This window comes from Schistocerca cancellata, chromosome 3, assembly GCF_023864275.1.
Source record: "Schistocerca cancellata isolate TAMUIC-IGC-003103 chromosome 3, iqSchCanc2.1, whole genome shotgun sequence".
NCBI classification, from domain to species: Eukaryota; Metazoa; Arthropoda; class Insecta; order Orthoptera; family Acrididae; genus Schistocerca; species Schistocerca cancellata.
This window is the reverse complement of record NC_064628.1, coordinates 783,616,027-783,639,659: the sequence shown is the minus strand read 5'-3', so window position 1 is coordinate 783,639,659 and position 23,633 is coordinate 783,616,027. Positions and strand designations below refer to the sequence as shown.

At 44.6% G+C, this 23,633-nt stretch overlaps 1 protein-coding gene across 2 annotated transcripts in view; it reads left to right on the top strand.

The window, feature by feature from the left end:
* Nucleotides 1-23,633, top strand: part of LOC126175835 (uncharacterized) — a 288,518-nt gene that overhangs the window by 246,479 nt on the left and 18,406 nt on the right. For both annotated transcript variants that reach the window (XM_049922837.1, XM_049922836.1), the window contains exons 7-8: nucleotides 3,218-3,473; nucleotides 21,279-21,604. In XM_049922837.1, the coding sequence (XP_049778794.1) occupies nucleotides 3,218-3,473; nucleotides 21,279-21,604 (582 nt within the window). The remainder of the gene's footprint in view (nucleotides 1-3,217; nucleotides 3,474-21,278; nucleotides 21,605-23,633) is intronic.

Genomic DNA, 23,633 nt, shown 5'->3' with positions numbered 1-23,633 from the left:
CTTGTATTTGCATGTCAATCACATCCAACAAACATCATTAATTGTTTTGTGTGAAATGAATACTCACCTCTTATTTGCTACGTCACGATGAAAAGGTTCTATCTCCTTGAAGCTGCACTGCACATGTGTGTGACTTTCGACCATCGCCATTTTTCTTGTTTACACTGAACGCTACCTATCGGCTGTTGCGGGGATTACCTCGGCCAACAAATGAATGTCGAGTACCGCCGAATTCAAATCTGCACAACCCTCAATATCTTCAACACACGCACCGCACAACAGGACTGAACACATGCTGACAGTGTGATGTTTGCATGATGTAATCCTCAACCACACAGATGCACTCCCTGAGCACAATTGTTTAATAAAGATAGTACAATATCACTAATTAAAAAACAGGTAGCAAATACATTACACCATATATGGACCCTGCAGTCGATATTATCCACATGAAACTCTCATTTCCACAAATAACCTATATCTCAAAAACCAGAGCCAATTTGGAAAAAGTACAAATATACTCGGAATGAGTATCATAACAATATCCCATTTTCGTTCAAACTTCCCTGGCAACGAAAAAAAAAATTTTATTTTGTAGAGCTGTGTAATTTGTGATCAAGACTGTTTTTGATAGTAAATATTAGTTGAAAGAGTTGCTGGATGTCCTCCTGAGGGTTATCGTGCCAAATTCTCTCCAATCGGCGCGTTAGATCGTCAAAGTCCCGAGGCGGTAGGAGCGCCCTGCCCGTAATGCTCCAAGTTTGGGAGAGATCCGGCGACCTTGCTGCCCAGTGCAGGGTTTGACATGCACGAAGACAAGCAGTAGAAAGTCTCTCCATGTGCGAGCGGACTTTATCTTCCTGAAATGCCAGCTCAGGGTGGCTTGTCATGAAGGGCAACAAAACGGCGCGTAGAATGTCGTCGACGTACCGCTGTGATATGAGGCTTCTGCGGAAGACAAGGAAAGGTGTCCTGCTATGAAAAGAAATGGCGCACGAAACCATCACTCCTGGTTATTGTGCCATACGGCGGGTGATAGTCACGTTAGTGTCCCATCGCTGTCTAGAGCATCTCTAGACACGTCTTCACTGGTCATCGGGGCTCAGTTCGAAGCGAGATTCACCACTGATCGCAATTCTACTCCGGTCAGTGAATTTCCAGGCTGAAGACGTGTCTGTAGACTCCCCAGACACCTGTGAAACACCAACTTGACTGTCGCCTGCCATACGGCTGCTGACAGTAAGCCCTGCGTTAATCTTGAAAACATGACTGGCAGTTTTTCCCAGTTCAGATAGATACCGGAAACCGGAGAGAATGTCTTCCGATCCAAACCAGGACATATCATTAGTACCGCCATGAGCCTCTACATGCAATTGGATGTACCTTGTGCTCTTCATATCATCTGGAAGGACCAGTTACACATCTGGGATGATGACTCTCCCCAGTATGCACACAGCGTGCACACTGGATTTCTTTCACAGACGTACCCTAAGGTGCACCATAATGCGCCTGAGCTCCCAGCTACTAGTAATCCCACCCTCTGTGGATGCCGGAATCTTGCAGGCTAAGAGCCTTCCTCAATTACGGGACAAGCGACTACATATGTCTTAGGATATTTGTTAGCCACAGGTAGCGCCTCTGTTTGTCAGACGAACTGCGGACGCTTTTCGATCGCCGCCCTCCAAACTCTTTCGCTGCCTGCCACACCTTGAAATGATCTTCCGTTCCACCATAAGTGAGCGGCCAACCTTAGAGCGGGCAGTAACCGTCGTGTTGCATTTCTTTTTGTTTCCACATTTTTATCTACGGTTATTGTGTATCATCAATATGGACAAATACAATGAATATGGATGATACGATACTCTATGGTATTCTGCGGTTTGAATTCACTCTGGTTTTTTTTAGAAGTTTCATTGCTTTGATTTTGTAAATGATACTGACAATATTGTACACATGTATAATGCATTATTCATACTAAAACTTCTCCTGGATAATTATTTTGTTCAAATTGCATAAGAATTCCACCTGACGTAGTGTAATAATGTTGACTGTAAGCTGTGTTCATATCACTAAAATTACAGATCGTACATCAGAGCTTTTATAATTTTTGGCTTCGATGGATATAATTATTCTTATCAAATTGATCATGAAAAGGAACCACAGAATACCACCCGCACACAACACTGACGTATGCTACCAAAAATATTTTTCTCTGTGATTCGTCCGTAGTTTAATTTTGGCCTCATACATCAGCAATGAAATCTTGTTCAACAATAAATACCATCAGCACTGTTCTTAGAAAATGCAGTCTGATTCTGTTAATTTTTTCTTTTATAAATAGAGTTCAGTACCACCGGTGCACATTTATTTCTTACACATCCGACTATTGTTTGCAGTTTCAAGTAATTTAAATTTGCCGCTGTGATAAAAGTGAAGATGGCGGCCAACAAAAGATAGAGGATTTCTTTTTTGATTAAGATTTTCCTTTGCTCAATAAATAATTAAGCATTTAAATTGATGCCACCAATAAAAAATTATTAAATTGTTTTGCAAATTAGTTTGTGTTAAACCCATGCTATTTTCAACTAGAAGTACAGACGAAGTTGCTATATAATCGCAACTAACAATGGCTGCGCTTCTTGCAGCTATGATAAAACAATTCATACAAAATTATAACTAAAAGAGGTAGTGAATTTTCAATAATTAGTCATAAATAGTTTTTACGCATTTGGCTCTATTTATTTTTACCAGCAAATGAACATAAAAGTACAATAATTTTACATTAAATGTTTTTCATTCAACAGACCTCAAATCGATTCGCGTCTTGCGTCGGCGACGTACATCAGAAGAAGACGACAAAAGGGTACAAAATAAAAGAAAAGAATCGCATAGATTAACAAAGAATGTGAAACAAATATTGTTTCTGTTTTACATAATTATCATCTTTTTAAGAAATAATTACATAATTGAATGAATATTGTTGAGTTACGTAATTTTCCACACGTTCATATTTCACTCATAATAAATATATATATATATATATATATCGTGGATGCTATATTCTCCATCAGTTACCACCATCCAGTCGACTTCTCACCCACGTCCAACCGCATTGCCCCGCCCCCATATTTCGCCGAGAGGACAAGAATTCAATTTTCCACTGATTACAGCGAATAACAAATGGTGTGCTGTCGCTGAACGTGGGTACTGCCTGCAGGTCAGCGGCGGATGTCCCTGCAGCGCAGCGTGTCGGTGGCGGAGGAGGAGCAGAGGCCGAAGCCGCCCAAGCCGTGGTGGGCCTCCGCCTCCGTGGAGAGCGTCCATCTGGGCAGCAGCGTCCGCATCTTCGACGAGAAACCCTACCAGCGGCTCCCCACGGCAGAGCCAACGGCAGCCCGCGAGAACCACGTCGACGGCAGCAGCAAGGACGTGGCTGCTACAGCCAATGGCATTGCTGCTGGCCCACCCCCACCGTAAGTGGTCGCAGCTCTCAAGTCCAGCTGCTCGAAGGAGTTTAACGCTTTCTGTGCCCGTGCTTTCTTGAGTGAACTGCAGACAGCCAAACCATGTCAGATTGAGGTCTACCTGTAGTTTACCAGGTGAACCGGAATGAAATGAGCGTTTTCTTGTGAAAATGAAACACTAATTTTAAATTGAAAAGCAAAAACATTTTATTCAAAGTACTGACCATTACATTTTGGCCATCTTTCTGGCAACTTTTGGACACCACGCCAATAGAAATGTTCGTCTTTTGAAGCAAACCAATCAGACGCCCAATTTTCGACTTCTTCGTAGGAATCGAAGTGTTCCTCAGCCAATGCGTGTCCCATTGATGAAAACAAATGGTCGTCGGAAGGGGCCAAGTCTGGGTTGGGTAGCAGCTCCCAGCCAAATGTTTTGATTGTATCCTGAACCAGTTTTGCTTTGTGTGCAGGTCCAACGTCGTGTAAAAAAATTGCTTTGCCATGTCTTCTGGCCCATTCTGGTCTTTTTTCGATCAAAGCATAGTTCAAATTGATCATTTTGTCTGTAGCGATTAGTATTCACATTTTCACCGGATTTTAGAAGCTCATGATACACCACACCTTTCTGATCCCACCAAACACAGAGCATTGTCTTGTTGCCGAATCGATCTGGTTTTGCAATCGATGTTGATGGTTGTCCCTGATTAACCCATGATTTTTCCCGTTTAGTATTCTTAAAATAAATCCATTTTTCATCGCCAGTAACAATTCGATGCAAAATTGATTTCCTTTCATGTCTTTGAAGCAAAATTTGACAAATGGTTTTTCGGTTTTCCATCTGTCTTTCATTCAATTCATGTGGCACCCAGTCTGGAACCGCGTAACCGCTACGGTTCGAATCCTGCCTCGGGCATGGATGTGTGTGATGTCCTTAGGTTAGTTAGGTTTAAGTAGTTCTAAGTTCTAGGGGACTGATGACCACAGATGTTAAGTCCCATAGTGCTTAGAGCTATTTGAACCATTTTTGTGGCACCCATTTTCCACACTTTTGGATCTTTCCCATACCTTTCAAACGCTCAGAAATTGTTTGTTGTGCAACATTTAGCATTGCTGCCACTTGCTTCTGACTCAAAGTATCATCTTCATCCAATATTCCTTGCAATTCTGCGTCTTCGAACTTTTTTGGTACTCTTCCACGTTCTTCATTTCTTACATCAAAATCATTATTTCTAAACCGTTGAAACCATCTTTTGTATGTTGCTTCTCATAGAGCATGATCACCATATGCCTCGACAAGCATTCGATGCGACTCTGCAGCACTTTTTTTCAAATGAAAACAAAACATTAATGCTTTCCGCAAATCATCACTTTCTGGTACAAAATTCGACATTGTTAACACGATGAAAACATATGATGTTGTTTGTTCCATGACTTGATGTATACAAAAATATCTTTGACAGATGTCATACCAACCAAACAAAAAAAATTAAGGCTCGTTCACAACAAATGTTCCCTATCGACACATTTGATCTTAACGCTCATTTCATACCGTTACACCTGGTAGTTAAAGTAATATTAAGAACCCCCCCCCCCAATTAATAATGTAAAATCCCAAATCCACAGGTTCTGTGGATATACTTACTCTGTTTGATCAAAACTATGTGACATTATTACTGTACTTAACAAGGGGTGTGTCCACCCTTCACCTTTATCGGGGCTTCAACTCTGCTGGAGACATTTTCAGTTAGGTATCGGGATGTTTGCATAGGAATGGCAGTCCATGCTTCCTCAAGAGCCGAAACCAGAGAAGGGAATGATATAGGGTGCTGGGGACTGGAGTGAAGTCGACTTTCTAACTCATATCAGATCTGTTCCATTGGGTTCAGTTCGGGACTCTGTGCAGGCGATCCCATTATAAGAATGCTACAGTCCACGGACCAATGCCTGATAGATGTTGCATTAGGCAAGGGTGCATTACTTCAGAACTGTTCCTCAGCTGTACGCAACACACAACACTGTAAAATTTGTTCATGTCCTTCCTCACTTAGCACTCTCTTAAGCGCAATAAGGGGACCGCAACCTAACACCAAAAACCTCCCCATGCCATAACATCACCTACATCATACTTCATTATTGTCAGTATACGTGACGGAAGTTAACGTGCTGCAGACGTATGCCGATTCCAAACCCTTCCATCTGTTTGCCACGGGGTATAACGTAGTTCATCATTCCAAATCACTCGTTTGCAGTCATCGACTGTCCAGTTATGCTGTTCACACCACCTCAAGTGTCGCTTACCAGTGACTACAGAAATGTGTGACTTACGAGGAAATGCTCGACTATCGTTCGCCATTCTTTTCACACCTTTCAGATCCGAATTTTTTCTGGATGAAGGAAATCCTTTTGTGCTCTAATGCTCTTAGGTGATCTTTAATGATTTTAGATGCAACATTTATACAAACATCTGTACTCATTTTCCAGATACATTTTGTATACTTGGCTTATTTTTATTGCCTAAAATTATTATTTTCAAAACATTCACTAGTGTAGTAAATAAAGTGGTCATTCAATAACTATCATGCAAAATTACAATAATAATATTCAGTCATACAGCGGAATATAAATAACCGCCCACTTCAGTATATTCTGATGGGTACAAGCTGCTGTGCAGTGCCACGTTCACACACTCATATTTTTATACTGCTTGCCGAACAGGTGGCAGCACTTTTTATGCATAGTGACAAGACTGGAGATTCACAAATGAGGTTTCCAATAAGCAAAAATATTTCTGTTCCAGCTAAGACACGGTAAAAATTAATGTACACAGTTGTAGCTGGAGGGCGTGAAGTGGTTAATTCCCTATTCACAGTTGTGCTGTGCTACACTTCTACATGACCTCTGACAGTACCTGATTCCTTTTCTGTCTCTCTCTCTCTCTTTCTCTCTCTCTTGTTACAGGCAGCATAATTCAGTTCACAGTATCGTCGAAGAAAGAGAAAGCGCAATATGTTTTGTGGTTTCATGAAACATGGACGCCTATTACAGTTCGGCGACACTTCTGGAGTGGTTATGGTTCAGACGCGCCAGAGGTGAAGAAGAACATCAAAGGATGACATGAAAAGCTTAAAGAGATTGACAGTGTTGTGACAAGGCAAGAAACGGTACGCCGATGAACAACAGTCAGCATGGGTGCATGAAGCTGGCGCCTGTTGCGGAGGGCCATACGCAGCAACGTACGCTGAGCGGTCGTCGGGAAGACATGATTGGCAACACCTTGGCGCATCTTGGCCCTCAGTTGTTCAACAGTTGCACGTCTGTTTACCCGTGCACATCTCTACAGCCGTCGTTCATCCCTGTCATCTGTGGCCCGTCGTGTACCACGGTGGCCTCTGTGCCCGTTTTGAATAGCGCTACTTTGCCATGAATGGTATGCTTCAACCACTGCGACACGCGAACAGTTTACAAACTTAGACATTTCGGAAATGCTTCTACCCTTGGCCCGAAAACCAATGAATATGCCCTTTCGGACGTCAAATAAATCGCTCCGTTTCTGCGTCCCCCGACATACACTCCTGGAAATGGAAAACAGAACACATTGACACCGGTGTGTCAGACCCACCATACTTGCTCCGGACACTGCGAGAGGGCTGTACAAGCAATGATCACACGCACGGCACAGCGGACACACCAGGAACCGCGGTGTTGGCCGTCGAATGGCGCTAGCTGCGCAGCATTTGTGCACCGCCGCCGTCAGTGTCAGCCAGTTTGCCGTGGCATACGGAGCTCCATCGCAGTCTTTAACACTGGTAGCATGCCGCGACAGCGTGGACGTGAACCGTATGTGCAGTTGACGGACTTTGAGCGATGGCGTATAGTGGGCATGCGGGAGACCGGGTGGACGTACCGCCGAATTGCTCAACACGTGGGGCGTGAGGTCTCCACAGTACATCGATGTTGTCGCCAGTGGTCGGCGGAAGGTGCACGTGCCCGTCGACCTGGGACCGGACCGCAGCGACGCACGGATGCACGCCAAGTCCGTAGGATCCTACGCAGTGCCGTAGGGGACCGCACCGCCACTTCCCAGCAAATTAGGGACACTGTTGCTCCTGGGGTATCGGCGAGGACCATTCGCAACCGTCTCCATGAAGCTGGGCTACGGTCCCGCACACCGTTAGGCCGTCTTCCGCTCACGCCCCAACATCGTGCAGCCCGCCTCCAGTGGTGTCGCGACAGGCGTTGAATGGAGGGACGAATGGAGACGTGTCCTCTTCAGCTATGAGAGTCGCTTCTGCCTTGGTGCCAATGATGGTCGTATGCGTGTTTGGCGCCGTGCAGGTGAGCGCCACAATCAGGACTGCATACGACCGAGGCACACAGGGCCAACACCCGGCATCATGGTGTGGGGAGCGATCTCCTACACTGGCCGTACACCACTGGTGATCGTCGAGGGGACACTGAATAGTGCACGGTACATCCAAACCGTCATCGAACCCATCGTTCTACCATTCCTAGACCGGCAAGGGAACTTGCTGTTCCAACAGGACAATGCACGTCCGCATGTATCCCGTGCCACCCAACGTGCTCTAGAAGGTGTAAGTCAACTACCCTGGCCAGCAAGATCTCCGGATCTGTCCCCCATTGAGCATGTTTGGGACTGGATGAAGCGTCGTCTCACGCGGTCTGCACGTCCAGCACGAACGCTGGTCCAACTGAGGCGCCAGGTGGAAATGGCATGGCAAGCCGTTCCACAGGACTACATCCAGCATCTCTACGATCGTCTCCATGGGAGAATAGCAGCCTGCATTGCTGCGAAAGGTGGATATACACTGTACTAGTGCCGACATTGTGCATGCTCTGTTGCCTGTGTCTATGTGCCTGTGGTTCTGTCAGTGTGATCATGTGATGTATCTGACCCCAGGAATGTGTCAATAAAGTTTCCCCTTCCTGGGACAATGAATTCACGGTGTTCTTATTTCAATTTCCAGGAGTGTACTTTACATACCCTCTACTGCTGGTCCTTCCTGCCACCTCCCGTCTGTGAGTGGTTACTGCACGTTGACGCCAAACATGAACGGTGGTTACATTAATGTGACTGGACCTTGTATAGGCCATTCATTAGAATGCTCCCTCATAACGTTGGCCAAAACCCCTGCTTACATCTTCGCCCTTTCATTGAATAGATTAAATGAACTGATGTTCGAGATTGGTCTTTGACCGTGGTAAAATAAGTGACTGTTTCTCATATCTTAACCTCTGAATGATCTCCAAAACAATCCTTGTTTATCTTAGCACAGCAAAGACGTGTTCCGACTGACAGATTTTACTGTTCCCATTTTCATTTTCCCTTATTTCTTTCCTGACTTCCTTTTAAATTGTAAGACATTTCAGGGGCAGACGTGGACTCTGATCGCAATCTATTGGTTATGAACTGTAGATAAAAACTGAAGAAACTGCAAAAAGGTGGGAATTTAAAGAGATGGGAACTGATCAACTGACAGAACCTCAGGCTGTAGAGCGTTTCAGGGAGAGCATTAGGGAACGATTGACAAGAATGGGGGAAACAAATAAAGTAGAAGAAGAATGGGTAGCTTTGAGAGATGAAATAGTGAAGGCAGCAGAGGATCAAGTTGGTAAAAAGACGAGGGCTAATAGAAATCCTTAGGTAACAGAAGAGATATTGTATTTAATTGATGAAAGGAGAAAATACAAAAAATGCAGTAAATGAAGCAGGCAAAAAGGAATACAAACCTCTCAAAAATGCAATCGACAGGAAGTGCAAAATGGCTAAGCAGGAATGGCTAGAGAACAAATGTAAGGATGTAGAGGCTTATCTCACTAGGGGTGAGATAGATACATCCTACAGGGAAATTAAAGAGACATTTGGAGAAAAGAGAACCACTTGCACGAATGTCAAGAGTTCAGATGGAAACCCAGTTCTAAGCAAAGAAGGGAAAGCAGAAAGGTGGAAGGAGTGTATAGAGAGTCTATACTAGAGCAATGTTCATGAGGACAATATTATGGAAATGGAAGAGGATGTAGATGAAGATGAAATGGGAGATATGATACTGTGCGAAGAGTTTGACAGAGCACTGAAAGACCTAAGTCGAAACAAGGCCCTGGGAGTAGACAACATTCCATTAGAACTACTGACAGTCTTGGGAGAGCCAGTCCTGACAAAACTCTACCATCTGGTGAGCAAGATGTATGAGACAGGCGAAATACCCTCAGACTTCAAGAAGAATATAATAATTCCAATCCCAAAGAAAGCAGGTGTTCATAGATGTGAAAATTACCGAACTATCAGTTTAATAAGCCACGGCTGCAAAACACTAACACGAATTCTTTACAGACGAATTGAAAAACTGGTAGAAGCTGACCTAGGGGAAGATCAGTTTGGATTCCGAAGAAATGTTGGAACACGTGAGGCAATACTGACCCTACGACTGGCAAACCTGCGTTTCTAGCATTTGTAGACTTAAGAGAGAGCTCTTGATAATGTTGACTGGAATACTCTCTTTCAAATTTTGAAGGTGGCAGGGGTAAAATGCAGGGAGCAAAAGGCAATATTCAGTTTGTACAGAAACCAGATGGCAGTTATAAGAGTCGAGGGGCATGAAAGGGAAGCAGTGGTTGGGAAGGGAATGAGACAGAGTTGTAGCCTATCCCCGATGTTATTCAATCTGTATATTGATCAAGCAGTAAAGGAAACAAAAGAAAAATTCGTTGTAGGAATTAAAATCCATGGAGAAGAAATAAAAACTTTGAGGTTCGCCGATGACATTGTAATTCTGTCATAGACAGCAAAGGACCTGGAAGAGCAGGTGAACGGAATGGACATTGTCTTGAAAGGAGGATATAAGATGAACATCAACAAAAGCAAAGCGAGGATACTGGAATGTAGTCGAATGAAAGCGGGTGATGCTGAAGGAATTAGATAAGCAAATGAGACGCTTAAGGTAGTAAATGAATTTTGCTATTTGGGGAGAAAAATAACTGATGATGGTCTAAGTAGAGAGGATGTAAAATGTAGACTGGCAATGACAAGGAAAGCGTTTCTGAAGAAGAGAAATTTGTTACCATCGAATATAGATTTAAGTGTCAGGAAAACGTTTCTGAAAGCATATGTATGAAGTGTAGCCATGTATGGGAGGGAAACGTGGACAATAAATAGTTTGGACAAGAAGAGAATAGAAGCTTTCGAAATGTGGTGCTACTGAAGAATGCCGAAGATTAGATGGGTAGATCACATAACTAATGATGAGGTATTGAATAGAATTGGGGAGAAGAGAAATCTGTGGCACAACTTGATTACGAACAAGGGATCGGTTGGTAGGACATATTCTTAGGCATCAAGGGATCACCAATTTAGTATTGGAGGGCAGCGTGGAGGTTAAAAATCGTAGAGGGAGACCAAGAGATGATTCAGAAGGATGTAGGTTGCATTAGGTACTGGGAGATGAAGCTTGCACAGGATAGAGTAGCTTGGAGATCTGCATGAAACCAGTCTCTGGACTGAAGACGACAACAACAACTTCCTTTCGAGCGCCAGAAGAGTTATTCCGGACGCCACAGCCCAGTTATGACCGTGCTATTATCGCTTGATAATACCTTTAACTGAAGGGTGATTTTGTACATGTCCTCTAAGTAAACAACACAACTCGCGACGTGACACAGTTCTCAACAATACAGAGGATTTCTCCAACGGCTCACGTCGTTTCCTTAGAATCAGTATGTAACTGTCTGTATAGTCAAATGGCGAGCAACAGGGAAAACCTCGAAATACATTAAGAATATAGAACAATGACAGCAGTCAGAAATTAAGGTACCAACCAGCATCTGATCTCTATCAATCCTTGGCAACCAACACATGGACATCAAATCGGTTACACCTTCCTGCGTACGCAGAACACAAATACACAAACAACATGTTTTTATGTTTAATGAATATGGAAATCTTTGCCACAGAAGTCATCAGAACTATTCATTATGGTTTGTCTGAGCTTATAAACGTGAATTTTATGTATCTTGTAATTAAAAGAGAAACGCAATACTACAAATTGCCATTACACAAAATGCTTTCTATATTCACGCGTACAGATAATGATCGACAAGTTGAATATGTCATAATTGTGTTTTGAAATAAACGTTTTCAATACACATATCGTGCGCAGTGATATACACTGAAGCGCCAAAGAAACTGTGTATTCAAATACACAGATATGTAAACAGGCAGAATACTGTGTTGCGGCGTTCTCGCTTCCCACGCCCGGGTTCCCGGGTTCGATTCCCGGCGGGGTCAGGGATTTTTCTCTGCCTCATGATGACTGGGTGTTGTGTGATGTCCTTAGGTTAGTTAGGTTTAAGTAGTTCTAAGTTGTAGGGGACTGATGACCATAGATGTTAAGTCCCACAGTGCTCAGAGCCATTTGAAGAGCCATACTGTGCTGCGGTCGGCACCGCCGATATAAGTGAACAAGTACCTGGTGCAGTTGTTACATCGGGTACCGCTGCTATAACGGCATGTTATCAAGATTTAAGAGAGTTTGAACGTGATGTTACAGTCAGCGCACGAGCGAAGGTACACAGTATCTCCGAGGCACAGATGAAGTGTGGATTTTTCAGTACGGTCATTTTACGAGTGTACCGTGAATATTAGGAATCCGGTAAAACATGAAATCTCCGACATCGTTGCGGCCGGAAAAAGATCCTGAAATAACGGGACCAACGACGACTGAAGAGAATCGTTCAACGTGACAGACATAGAACCCTTCCGCAAATTGCTGTAGATTCCAGTGCTGGGCCATCACCAAGTGTCAGCGTGCGAAACATTCAACGAAATATCAAGGATATGGGCCTTCGGAGCCGAAGGCCCACTCATGTACCCTTGATGACTGCACTACACAAAGCTTGACGCTTCGCCTGGGTCCGTCAACACCGACATTGGACTGTTGATGGCAGGAAACATGTTGCCTGGTCGGACGAGTCTCGTTTCAAGTTGTATCGAACGGATGGGCGTGTGCAGGTATGGAGACAACCTCATGAATCCATGGACTCTAGCCGGTTGGTGTGGCCGAGCGGTTCTAGGCGCTTCAGTCTGGAACCGCGCGACCGCTACGGTCGCAGCTTCGAATCCTGCCTCGGGCATAGATGTGTGTGATGTCCTTAGGTTAGTTAGGTTTACGTAGTTCTAAGTTCTAGGGGACTGATGACCTCAGATGTTAAGTCCCATAGTGCTCAGAGCCATTTGAACCGAGCCATGGACCCTAAATGCCAGCAGGAGACTGTTCAAGCTGGTGGAGGCTCTGTAGTGGTGTGCAACGTGTACAGTTGGAGTGACATGGGACCCCTGATACGTCTTCATACAACTCTGACAGGTGACACGTACTTGAGCGTCACCTGCATCCATTCATACCAATTATGCATTCCGACGGACTTGGGCAATTCCAGCAGGACAATGCTATAGAGTGACCCCAGGAACACTCTTCTGAGATTAAACACTTCCGCTGGGCTACAAACTCCCCAGATATGAACATTACTGAGAATGTCTGGGATGCGTTGCGACGTGCTGTTTAGAAGAGCTCTCCTCCCCGTCGTACTCTTACGGATTTACGGACAGTGCCGCAGGATTCATGGTGTCAGTTCCCGCCAGTACTACTGCAGACATTAGTCGAGTTCATGCCACGTCGTGTTACGTCACTACTGCGTACTCACGGGACCATAGACGATATTAGGCAGGTGTACCAGTTTCTTTGCCTCTTCAGTGTATTTTTATAAGGATTTGTAATGTGTTATAGACGGTTTATTTGCATTAAGCTATATTTTTTAGGAAACTAATTTGCTTTTTAAATCATAGATATCTTTTTAATTGAATGAGATGTGAATTGAAATTCTTTCTGCTTACGCTCCGTTAAATAAGGTGGGTCACCTTTATCGTCTTTGTTCTAGTGCAATTCGTACCTACGTCTACATCTGCAGACAAACTGCGCGAGCCATAGCGCCTGGCAGGGGATTTCTTGCAACGGTACTAGTCATGTACTTTCCTGTTCCACTCGTAAAAAAGCAAGTGAATAGCGACTGTCTACACTCCTCTGTACGAGCGCTAATTTCTCTTATGTCCGTGGTCCTTATGCGAAATATACATTGGCGACAGTAGAATGATTTTTAGGCAACTTCAAATGCCAGTTCTGTAAATTTTCTCAGTAGTTTTTTTTTCCTCGAAAAGAACATCGGCTTACCTTCAGAGATCCTCGTTTGAGTTCACGAAACATCGCTCTAATACTCGAGTGTGGATCGAACCTACTGGTAACAAATCTAGCAGCACACCTGTGAATTGCTTCGATATCTTCCATTAATCCGGCCTGGTACGGGTCCCAAACACACGAGCAGCAGTAGCAGCCTATATGCCGTCTCCTTTATAGATGAACGACACTTTCCTACAATTCTAGCACTAAATCGAAGTCGACAATTTGCCTTACCTGCTACCGTCCTTACGTGCTTGCTCCATTTCATATCGCGTTGCAACGTTACACCTACGTATTTAATGGACGTGACCGTGTCAAGCAGCACACGGCTAATGCTACATTCAAACATTGTTGGATTGTTTTTCCTATTAACTTACATTTTTCTATATTTAGACCAAGCTGCCACTCATAGCACCAACTAGAAATTTTGTCTAAGTCATTTTGTACCAACCTACAGTCACTCAACGGTGACACTTTCCCGTATACCACAGCATAACCAGCACACAACCGCAGACTGCTGTCTTTGAGACTGAAGTCTTTGAGCCACTCACAAATCTGAAAATCTATTCCGTATGCTCGTACCTTTATTATTTCTGTCTTTCCAGAAATCTAGGAACATGGAATCTGTCTGTTGCTCTTCATGCATGGTTTGCAGGACATTGTGCTAGAAACGTTGAGTTTCGCACGAGCGAAGCTTCCTCAGTTCTCAGGGCCAGAGAGTGGAGCTACACTTCGTCTACGTATTAGTGAGTCGGTAGCGGTTGGTGGCATTCGAGCAGGTAATATGTTGATTCTTTTTGGTGAACAAGTTATACCGTGCACCATAAAACATAGTCGTTATTGAATTGTTGTGTTTCATTTCCGCGATACGTAATTTATGGCGGTGAGTACCATTTGTACCCGTCCATCTACGCCGGATCTGAAACGGCAAGTAGTCCCGCCGACGACGACCTCATATGACTGGCAATGCGGTGAGCAATTGTCACCCCCTGTCGGTCACACACTAATGATTTTCCAAGAGAATTCAACCAATAGTTCGAACACCACTACGTCTGGAATTTCTATTACCGAAAATTATCTTCTATGATGATATTTTCACTCTGCAAGGGAGTGTGCGCTGATATGAAACTTCCTGGCAGATGGAAACTGTGTGCCGGACCGAGACTCGAACTCGGAACCTTTGCTTGGTAGAGCACTTGGTAGAGCACTTGCCCGCGAAAGGCAAAGGTCCCGAGTTCGAGTCTCGGTCCGTCACACAGTTTTAATCTGCCAGGAAGTTTCATATCAGCGCACACTCCGCTGCAGAGTGAAAGTCTCATTCTCAAAACATCCCCCAGGCTGTGGCTAAGCCATGTCTCTGCTATATCCTTTCTTTCAGGAGAGCTAGCTCTGCAAGGTTCGCAGGAGAGCCTCTGTAAAGTTTGAAAGGTAGGAGATGAGGTACTGGCAGAAGTAAGGCTGTGAGAACGGGAAATGAGTCGTGCTTGGGTAGCTCAGGTGGTAGAGCACTTGCCGGCGGAAGTTTTAATCTGCCAGGAAGTTTAATTATCTTCTATGTTCAACAAAACTCCGAATGGCGACAACTATACGCAAAAAAGCAAGATCTGAAATGTATTAAAATTGTTTTAGAATATTTTTTGTTGGAAACTGTGATCTACTCACTAAGAAAGTTACGAGACTTAAATTATATGCTAGCTGCAAAGTGGTACCAGCAGTCCGCCTAACTTCGCGAGTTGAGCTACCATTTGCAACAAACCAAATCGACGTATTAAAGAACGTCCATAAAAAGCCTGTGTGAGTTCAGATGCTGTATTTTACGGACTAACACGCTAGAAACTATCAGACGCACCTTAATTTTTAAGCATTTTTTTTTAAATAACATTTTTGCCATTTTTATTATTAGATTGGGAAGCCAAACTAAAAAAATTCTTAGTTTATAAAACCGAACTGTCCTTTAAAAATCCCTGAAAACCGTAATCTGAACTTTCTTCTTCTTCTTCTTCTTCCTCTTCGTCGTCATCGTCGTCCTTTTCATATACAGGGTGTCCATTTTAAGTTGACAAAGCAGAACAACTCAAAAAATAAGCTTCACACGAAAAAATGTGGAGAATCCAACGTTGATTATTTTCGAGGGAGACATGTGCTGGTGCTAAAATTAGCGCGCCACCCAAACTCCCTGTGGGATTGGAGCGGAACTTTAAAATTTCAAATGGGAACCCCAATTCTTTTTTTTTTTTTTTTTGCAAAATCAGATTCTACATTAAAAAACTATGTACATTTTGTATTAAACATTTCTTTTGATTCTTGGTAGTTGGCGATGTAACTCAAGAAAATCCATGTTCTCATTTTGCGAGGAAAATGGTTACAGATAAATTAAAAAATACTTATTTACTTCGTAAATTTTGATTCGCTGTAACTAAATTCTCACTCTCTTCCCATAAGGTGGGGTTTGAAAGAGAGGAATTAGAGTTTTACAAATGTTCACCCAAATACTGTATTAATTTTTTCTGAAGATTCGGATAAGTTTTGTTTGTTTCGTGGTCATCAGGCCACACAACTTTTAATTATCAAACAGATCATCTGACTAAGTAACTAACTAACCAAGGATCCTACTTTTTATTTTTTCAACGCAAAAATGAGAACTTGGATTTTCTTGAATTATAGTGCCAACTACCAAGAATCAAAACAAATCTTTAAGATAAAATGTACCTGTTTTTTATGTAGAATCTGATTCTACAATAAAAAATGGGGGTTCCCATTTGAATTTTTAAAGTTCCCGTCGCCCCATCCCCAGGCGGCTGGGGTAGGGGGCTAATTTTAGCACCAACATATGTCCCCCTCGAAAATAATCAACTTTGGATTCTACACATTTTTTCGTGTGAAACTTATTTTTCGAGTTATTCTGGTTTGTCAACTTAAAATTCACACCCTATATATGATGGTTTTCACTGAGGCACTTCTTGAAAGATTTTACAACATGTTCTCTCACTCTAGACCGCGACTGTTTTATCCGCTAACACACTTGTTTGACTTCAGGTCGTTTTAAAGCTCTCTTCAGCGTGAATTCATGTTGGGTTTCATCCATCATCCGTTTGTTCCATTCGTTTCTCATACACACTTTACATGGTGTATTTCCCGAGACATCAAGAGGTTGCAATTGTGAAATAAGTCCGCCCGGAATAGCAGCAAGCTCTGTATCTTCCTGTATCAGTTTCTCTTTCACAGAATTTTGCAAATGATTGCTAAACTGATCTAGAACTTGGTTCAAATGGCTCTGAGCACTATGGGACTTAACATCTGAGGTCATCAGTCCCCTAGAACTTAGAACTACTTAAACCTATCTAACCTAAGGACATCACACACATCCATGCCCGAGGCAGTATTCGAACCTGCGACCGTGGCAGTCGCGCGGTTCCACACTGAAGCGCCTAGAACCACTCGGCCACACTGGCCGGCGATCTAAAACTCTCCTTCAATAAAGTACCTTTCCTTCTCACCCACACTGTTGATCCGTCTTCCATCTAACCCTTGTCATGTACGTGAACAACAACAGCTGGCGGTATTTTAGGAAATTTTGGTATTATTTTGCGCTTGAAAGTGGTCATTGGATTAGGCTTTAGTACCTTCAGCATAACATGGAAGGGTAACAGTGCAGTGTATTTTTTAACGTTCACTTGCTTATATGGTTGCAGTTTTAGCATCTTTCATGGCAAGAGTTTTGTTACTCGGCACATCAAACGTTAGAGGAATTTCGTCCATATTCGCGATTTGGCTTAGTTCAACACTGGTTTTCTTCCGATGTTGATTAATAAAGCCATGGCAAGATAATATTTTCTCTTCATATTCTAGTGGAATATTCTGAGATATTATGGTTTTGTTTCGCATTCAAAGTGACGCTTCATTAACCTGTAGCACCAACCAACTCTACCCTTAAAGTCTGTTAAGTTCCATTGTAATGCTAGCTTCCAAGCGTCTATTTGAATCATTTTTGTATTGATTCCAATGCCATTTTGACAGAGCCTTGAGTCAATTTCAATACGTCATCTTCTAGTTTTGGCCATTTTGCATTCAGTCCTCTAGTTGTACATTTAGTCTTTCCCATTTTTTTCAGTTTTTCTTTACCTGCCCGCCAATCGCGAATGGTGTTTATCTTTTGGCGGAGCGCCGAAATGCCGCTCATCTACACTACTGGCCATTAAAATTGCTACACCACGAAGGTGACGTGCTACAGACGTGAAATTTAACTGACAGGAAGAAGATGCTGTGATATGCAAATGATTAGCTTTTCAGAGCATTCACACAAGGTTGACGCCGGTGGCGACACCTACAACGTGCTGACATGAGGAAAGTTTCCAACCGATTTCTCATACACAAACAGCAGTTGACCGGCGTTGCCTACTGAAACGTTGTTGTGATGCCTCGTGTAAGGAGGAGAAATGCGTACCATCACGTTTCCGACTTTGATAAAGGGCGTATTGTAGCCTATGGCGATTGCGGTTTATCGTATCGCGACATTGCTGCTCGCGTTGGTCGAGATACAATTACTGTTAGCAGAATATGGAATCGGTGGGTTCAGGAGGCTAATACGGAATGCCGTGCTGGATCCCAACGGCCTCGTATCACTAGCAGTCGAGATGACAGGCATCTTATCCGCAATGCTGTAACGGATCGTGCAGCCACTTCTCGATCCCTGAGTCAACAGATGGGGACGTTTGCAAGACAACAACCATCTGCACGAACAGTTCGACGACGTTTGCAGCAGCATGGACTATCAGCTCGGAGGCCATGGCTGCGGTTACTCTTGACGCTGCATCACAGACAGGAGCGCCTGCGATGGTGTACTCAACGACGAACCTGGGTGCGCGAATGGCAAAACGTCATTTTTTCGGATGAATCCCGGTTCTGTTTACAGCATCATGATGATCGCATCCGTGTTTGGCGACATCGCGGTGAACGCACATAGGGAGCGTGTATTCGTCATCGCCATACTGGCTTATCACCCGGCGTGATGGTATGGGGTCACCTCTTGTTCGCATTGACGGCACTTTGAACAGTGGACGTTATATTTCAGATGTGTTACGACCCGAGGCTCTACCCTTCATTCGATCCCTGCGAAACCCTACATTTCAGCAGGATAATGCAGACCACATGTTGCAGGTCCTGTACGGGCTTTTCTGGATACAGAAAATGTTCGAATGATGCCCTGACCAGCACATTCGCCAGATCTCTCACCTATTGAAAACGTCTGGTCAATGGTGCCCGATCAACTGGCTCGTCACAATACGCATGTCACTACTCTTAATGAACTGTGGTATCGTGCTGAAGCTGCATGGGCACCTGTACCTGTACACGCCATTCAAACTCTGTTTGACTCAATGCCCAGGCATATCAAGGCCGTTATTACGTCCAGAGGTGGTTCCTCTGGGTACTGATTTCTCAGGATCTATGCACCCAAATTGCGTGAAAATGTAATCACGTGTCAATTCTAGTATAATATACTGGTCCAATGAATACCCGTTTATCATCCGCATTTCTTCTTGGTGTAACAAATTTAATGGCCAGTAGTGTACTCTGTTTCCATGTTCTTCTGTATATGCTGTTACTTTCAACTTAAAGGCTGCATCATACGAATACCTTTAATTTTTTCCATTACGAAACTAGCTACCAACAAAAATATTGTAGAGATGCTGATAACACAAACCACTTACGATTCAAGTTCACTGGCAACGTAGACTGCAATGACGCATCGTAGACTAGGCAGTGTTCTCGATTTGTGATGACGGGACGGTAGGGAGACAGTGTTAGCAAGCTCGGGAATCCCCGAAACTCACGTTCGTCGCATCGGTGCCCGGCTGCTGCCAGTTGAATCCAATGTTGCCAGACAGAGAGAGGTTTCCCACAGCATCGAATATGCTCATTTTTAAGACTTGCGGGAATTTTAAATTAAACATCGACATTTTTATATTAATGTCGAGTATCAGACGCACCTGAATTTTGGAGACAGTTTTTCGAAGAAAAAAATGCGTCTTGTAGTCCGTAAAATACGATAGCATTTACAACTGCATATCTGTATCAAGCATAGTCTCAGAAATACACTATTGGCCATTAAAATTGCTACATCAAGAAGAAATGCAGATGATAAACGGGTATTCATTGAACAAATATATAATACTAGAACTGACATGTGATTAGATTTTCACGCAGTTTGGGAGCCTAGATCCTGAGAAATCAGTACCCAGAACAACCACCTCTGGCCTAAATAACGGCCTTGATACTCCTGAGGATTGAGTCAAACAGAGCTTGGATGGCGTGTACAGGTACAGCTGCCCATGCAGCTTCAACACCATACCACAGTTCATCAAGAGTAGTGACTGGCGTATTGTGACGAGCCAGTTGCTCGGCCACCATTGACCAGACGTTTTCAATTGGTGCGAGATCTGGAGAATGTGCTGGTCAGGGCAGCAGTCGAACATTTTCTGTATCCAGAAAGGCCCGTACAGGACCTGCCACATGCGGTCGTGCATTATCCTGCTGAAATGTAGGGTTTCGAAGGGATCGAATGAAGGGTAGAGCCACAGGTCGTAACACATCGGAAATGTAAAGTCCACTGTTCAAAGCGCCGTCAATGCGAACAAGAGGTGACCGAGACGTGTAACCAATGGCACCCCATACCATCACGCCGGGTGATACGCCAGTGTGCGTTCACCGCGATGTCGCCAAACACTGATGCGATCATCATGATGCTGTAAACAGAACCTGGATTCATCCGAAAAAATGACTTTTTGCCATTTGTGGACCCAGTTTCGTCGTTGAGTACACCATCGCAGGCGCTCCTGTCTGTGATGCAGCGTCAAGGGTAACCGCAGCCACGGTCTCCGAGGTGATAGCCCATGCTGCTGCAAACGTCGTCGAACTGTTCGTGCAGATGGTTGTTGTCTTGCAAACGACCCCATCTGTTGACTCAGGGATGGAGACGTGGCTGCACGATCCGTTACAGTCATGCGGATGAGAAGGCTGTCATCTCGACTGCTAGTGATACGAGGCCGTTGGGATCCAGCACGGCGTTCCGTATTACCCTCCTGAATCCACCGACTCCATATTCTGCTAACGCTCGTTGGATCTCGACCAACGCGAGCAGCAATGTCGCGATACGATAAACCGCAATCGCGATTTGCTACAATCCTTTATCAAAGTCGGAAACGTGATGGTACGCATTTCTCCTCCTTACACGAGGCATCTCAACAACGTTTCAGCAGGCAACGCCGGTCAACTGCTGTTTGTGTATGAGAAATCGGTTGGAAACTTTCCTCATGTCAGCACATTGTAGGTTTCGCCACCGGCGCCAGCGTTGTGTTAATGCTCTGAAAAGCTAATGATTTGCATATCACAGCATCTTCTTCCTGTTGGTTAAATTTCGCGTCTGTAGCACGTCATCTTCGTGGTGTAGCAATTTTAATCGCCAGTAGTGTAAATGTTTGTAATCAGAGAATCCTTTAGGATCACCGTGCACATACGCCGTTTGTAGTAGAAACTTTGCAGGATGCGCTGCAGTTCCCTCTCGGGCTGTTCCCAGAACGACGTGCTCGGGCAGGATGCGGCGCTGGACGCAGGCGGTGGTGCGCTTCTTCGACCTGGACCTGCTGCGCGACCCCACCTACGTCGTGCTCATGGTGGGCATGTCGCTGGCCATCCTCGCCGAGCTCAACTTCTCGCTCTTCACGCCGCTCATCATGGAGGGCTACGGCTTCGACAAGCAGCAGACGGCCACCTTCATGTCCATCATCGGCATCACCGACATCATCTTCCGCTTCGTGTCGCCCTTCGTCGGCGACTATCTGGGCCTGGGAGCGCAGACCATGTACCTGGTGGCTCTCCTCATGCTCATCACCTCACGCACATGTAAGCAGGCAGCACTTCCGCGTTGTATCGCTTTTGACAAGAAGTTCCAAGGTACCCCTAGAACGCACTTAAGAGGGCACTTTAATGTATTTCCTGCTTTGCCATTTCACATACGTGAAGTGCATGTTATCAGCTCTGCAGTACGTACCCAGTAAGAAGCAAGCATAAGTTCCCACCCTGGCTAGCAGAAGCTATTGGCCATCTATCTGGCGCTTTCGGAGCCATTGGGATGAGATGCCGCCACAGAAATCGCTCGTGAACATAGCAAAGAGATACCTTTACTTAAGAAAGTACATTTATTCTGGCTTCTGGCACGAATCAAGTAACTGTTCTTAATAAATATTTGGTGATAAAAATTGCATTTTGCCACTCAGATAATGGGAGGAGCCTACGGGTCAAAACTACTATCTTTCAATAATTTTTCAATGGAAGAAAAATTGATATCAACGAATAAATGAATAACTTTGGCGCAACCGAAGGTGTAACATCTTACACGAACTATACAGATTGTATGTTCAAATTACATATGGACTGTGCGTCATACTCGGCAGTCGTCGATAGATGATGATGATGATGATGATGATGTTTGATTTGTGGGGCGCTCAACTGCGTGGTTATCAGCGCCCGTACAATTACCCAATCTTTGCTCAGTCCAATTTCGCCACTTTCCTGGATGATGATGAAATGATGAGGACAACACAAACACCCAGTCCTCTCGAGGCAGGTGAAAATCCCTGACCCCGCCGGGAATCGAACCCGGAACCCCGTGCTCGGGAAGCGAGAACGCTACCGCGAGACCACGAGCGGCGGACTCGTCGATAGAATGCCTGTCGGTGTAGTCATGCAGTAGATCATACTCCCGTGCCGTTAATACACAAAAGCGCCCAAGAAACTGATTTTATTTATTTAATCGTATGGCTAGCCCCCCCCCCCCCCTCCCCCCATCGGGCAGGCCGTTCTCCGGGTGCCGGTCTTTCAATTTCACGCCACTTCGGCGTCCTGCAGTCGATGAGGATGATAGGATGATGATGATGAGGACAGCACAACACCCAGTCCCTGGGCGGAGAAAACTCCCCGACCCACCCGGGAATCGAACCCTGGCCCAGAGAACTGACAATTCGTCACGCTGACCATTCAGCTACCGGGGGCGGACAACGAAACTGATATAGGCATGCGTATTCCAAGTTCAGAGATATGTAAACAGGTAGAATACGGCGCTGCGGTCGGCAACGCCCATATAAGACCGTAACAATCTGGCGCAGTTGTTACATCGGTCACTGTTGCAACAATGGCAGGTTATCAAGATTTAAGCGAATTTGAACGTGCTGTTATAGTCGGCGCACGAGCGATGCGACACAGCTTCTCCGAGGTAGCGGTGAAGTGGGGATTTTCCCGTACTACCATTTCACGAGTGTACCGTGAATGTCAGGAATCCGGTGAAACATCAAATTTCCGATATCGCTGCGGACGGAAAAAGATCCTGCAAGAAAAGGAGCAAGACGACTTCTGACGATCGTCCAACGTGACAGAAGTGCAACCCTTCCGCAAACTGCTGCAGATTTCAACGTGCGCCATCAACAAGTGTCGGCGTGCTAACCATATAACGAAACATCTTCGATATCGGCTTTCGGAGCCGAAGGCTCACTCGTGTACCCTTCATGACTGTACGACACAAATTTTACACCTCGCCTGGGCCCATCAACACCGATATTGGATTGTTGTTGATGACTGGAACCGTGTTGCCTGGACGGACGAGTATCGTTTCAAAGTGTAAAAGGCGGATGGATGAGTAAGGGTATGGAGACTGTGGTGTCACCGCCAGACACCACACTTGCTAGGTGGTAGCTTTAAATCGGCCGCGGTCCATTAGTACATGTCGGACCCGCGTGTCGCCACTGTCAGTACTTGCAGACCTAGCGCCACCACATGGCAGGTCTAGAAAGACGGACTAGCACTCGCCCCAGTTGTACGACGACTTTGCTAGCGACTACACTGACGAAGCCTTTCTCTCATTTTCCGAGAGACAGTT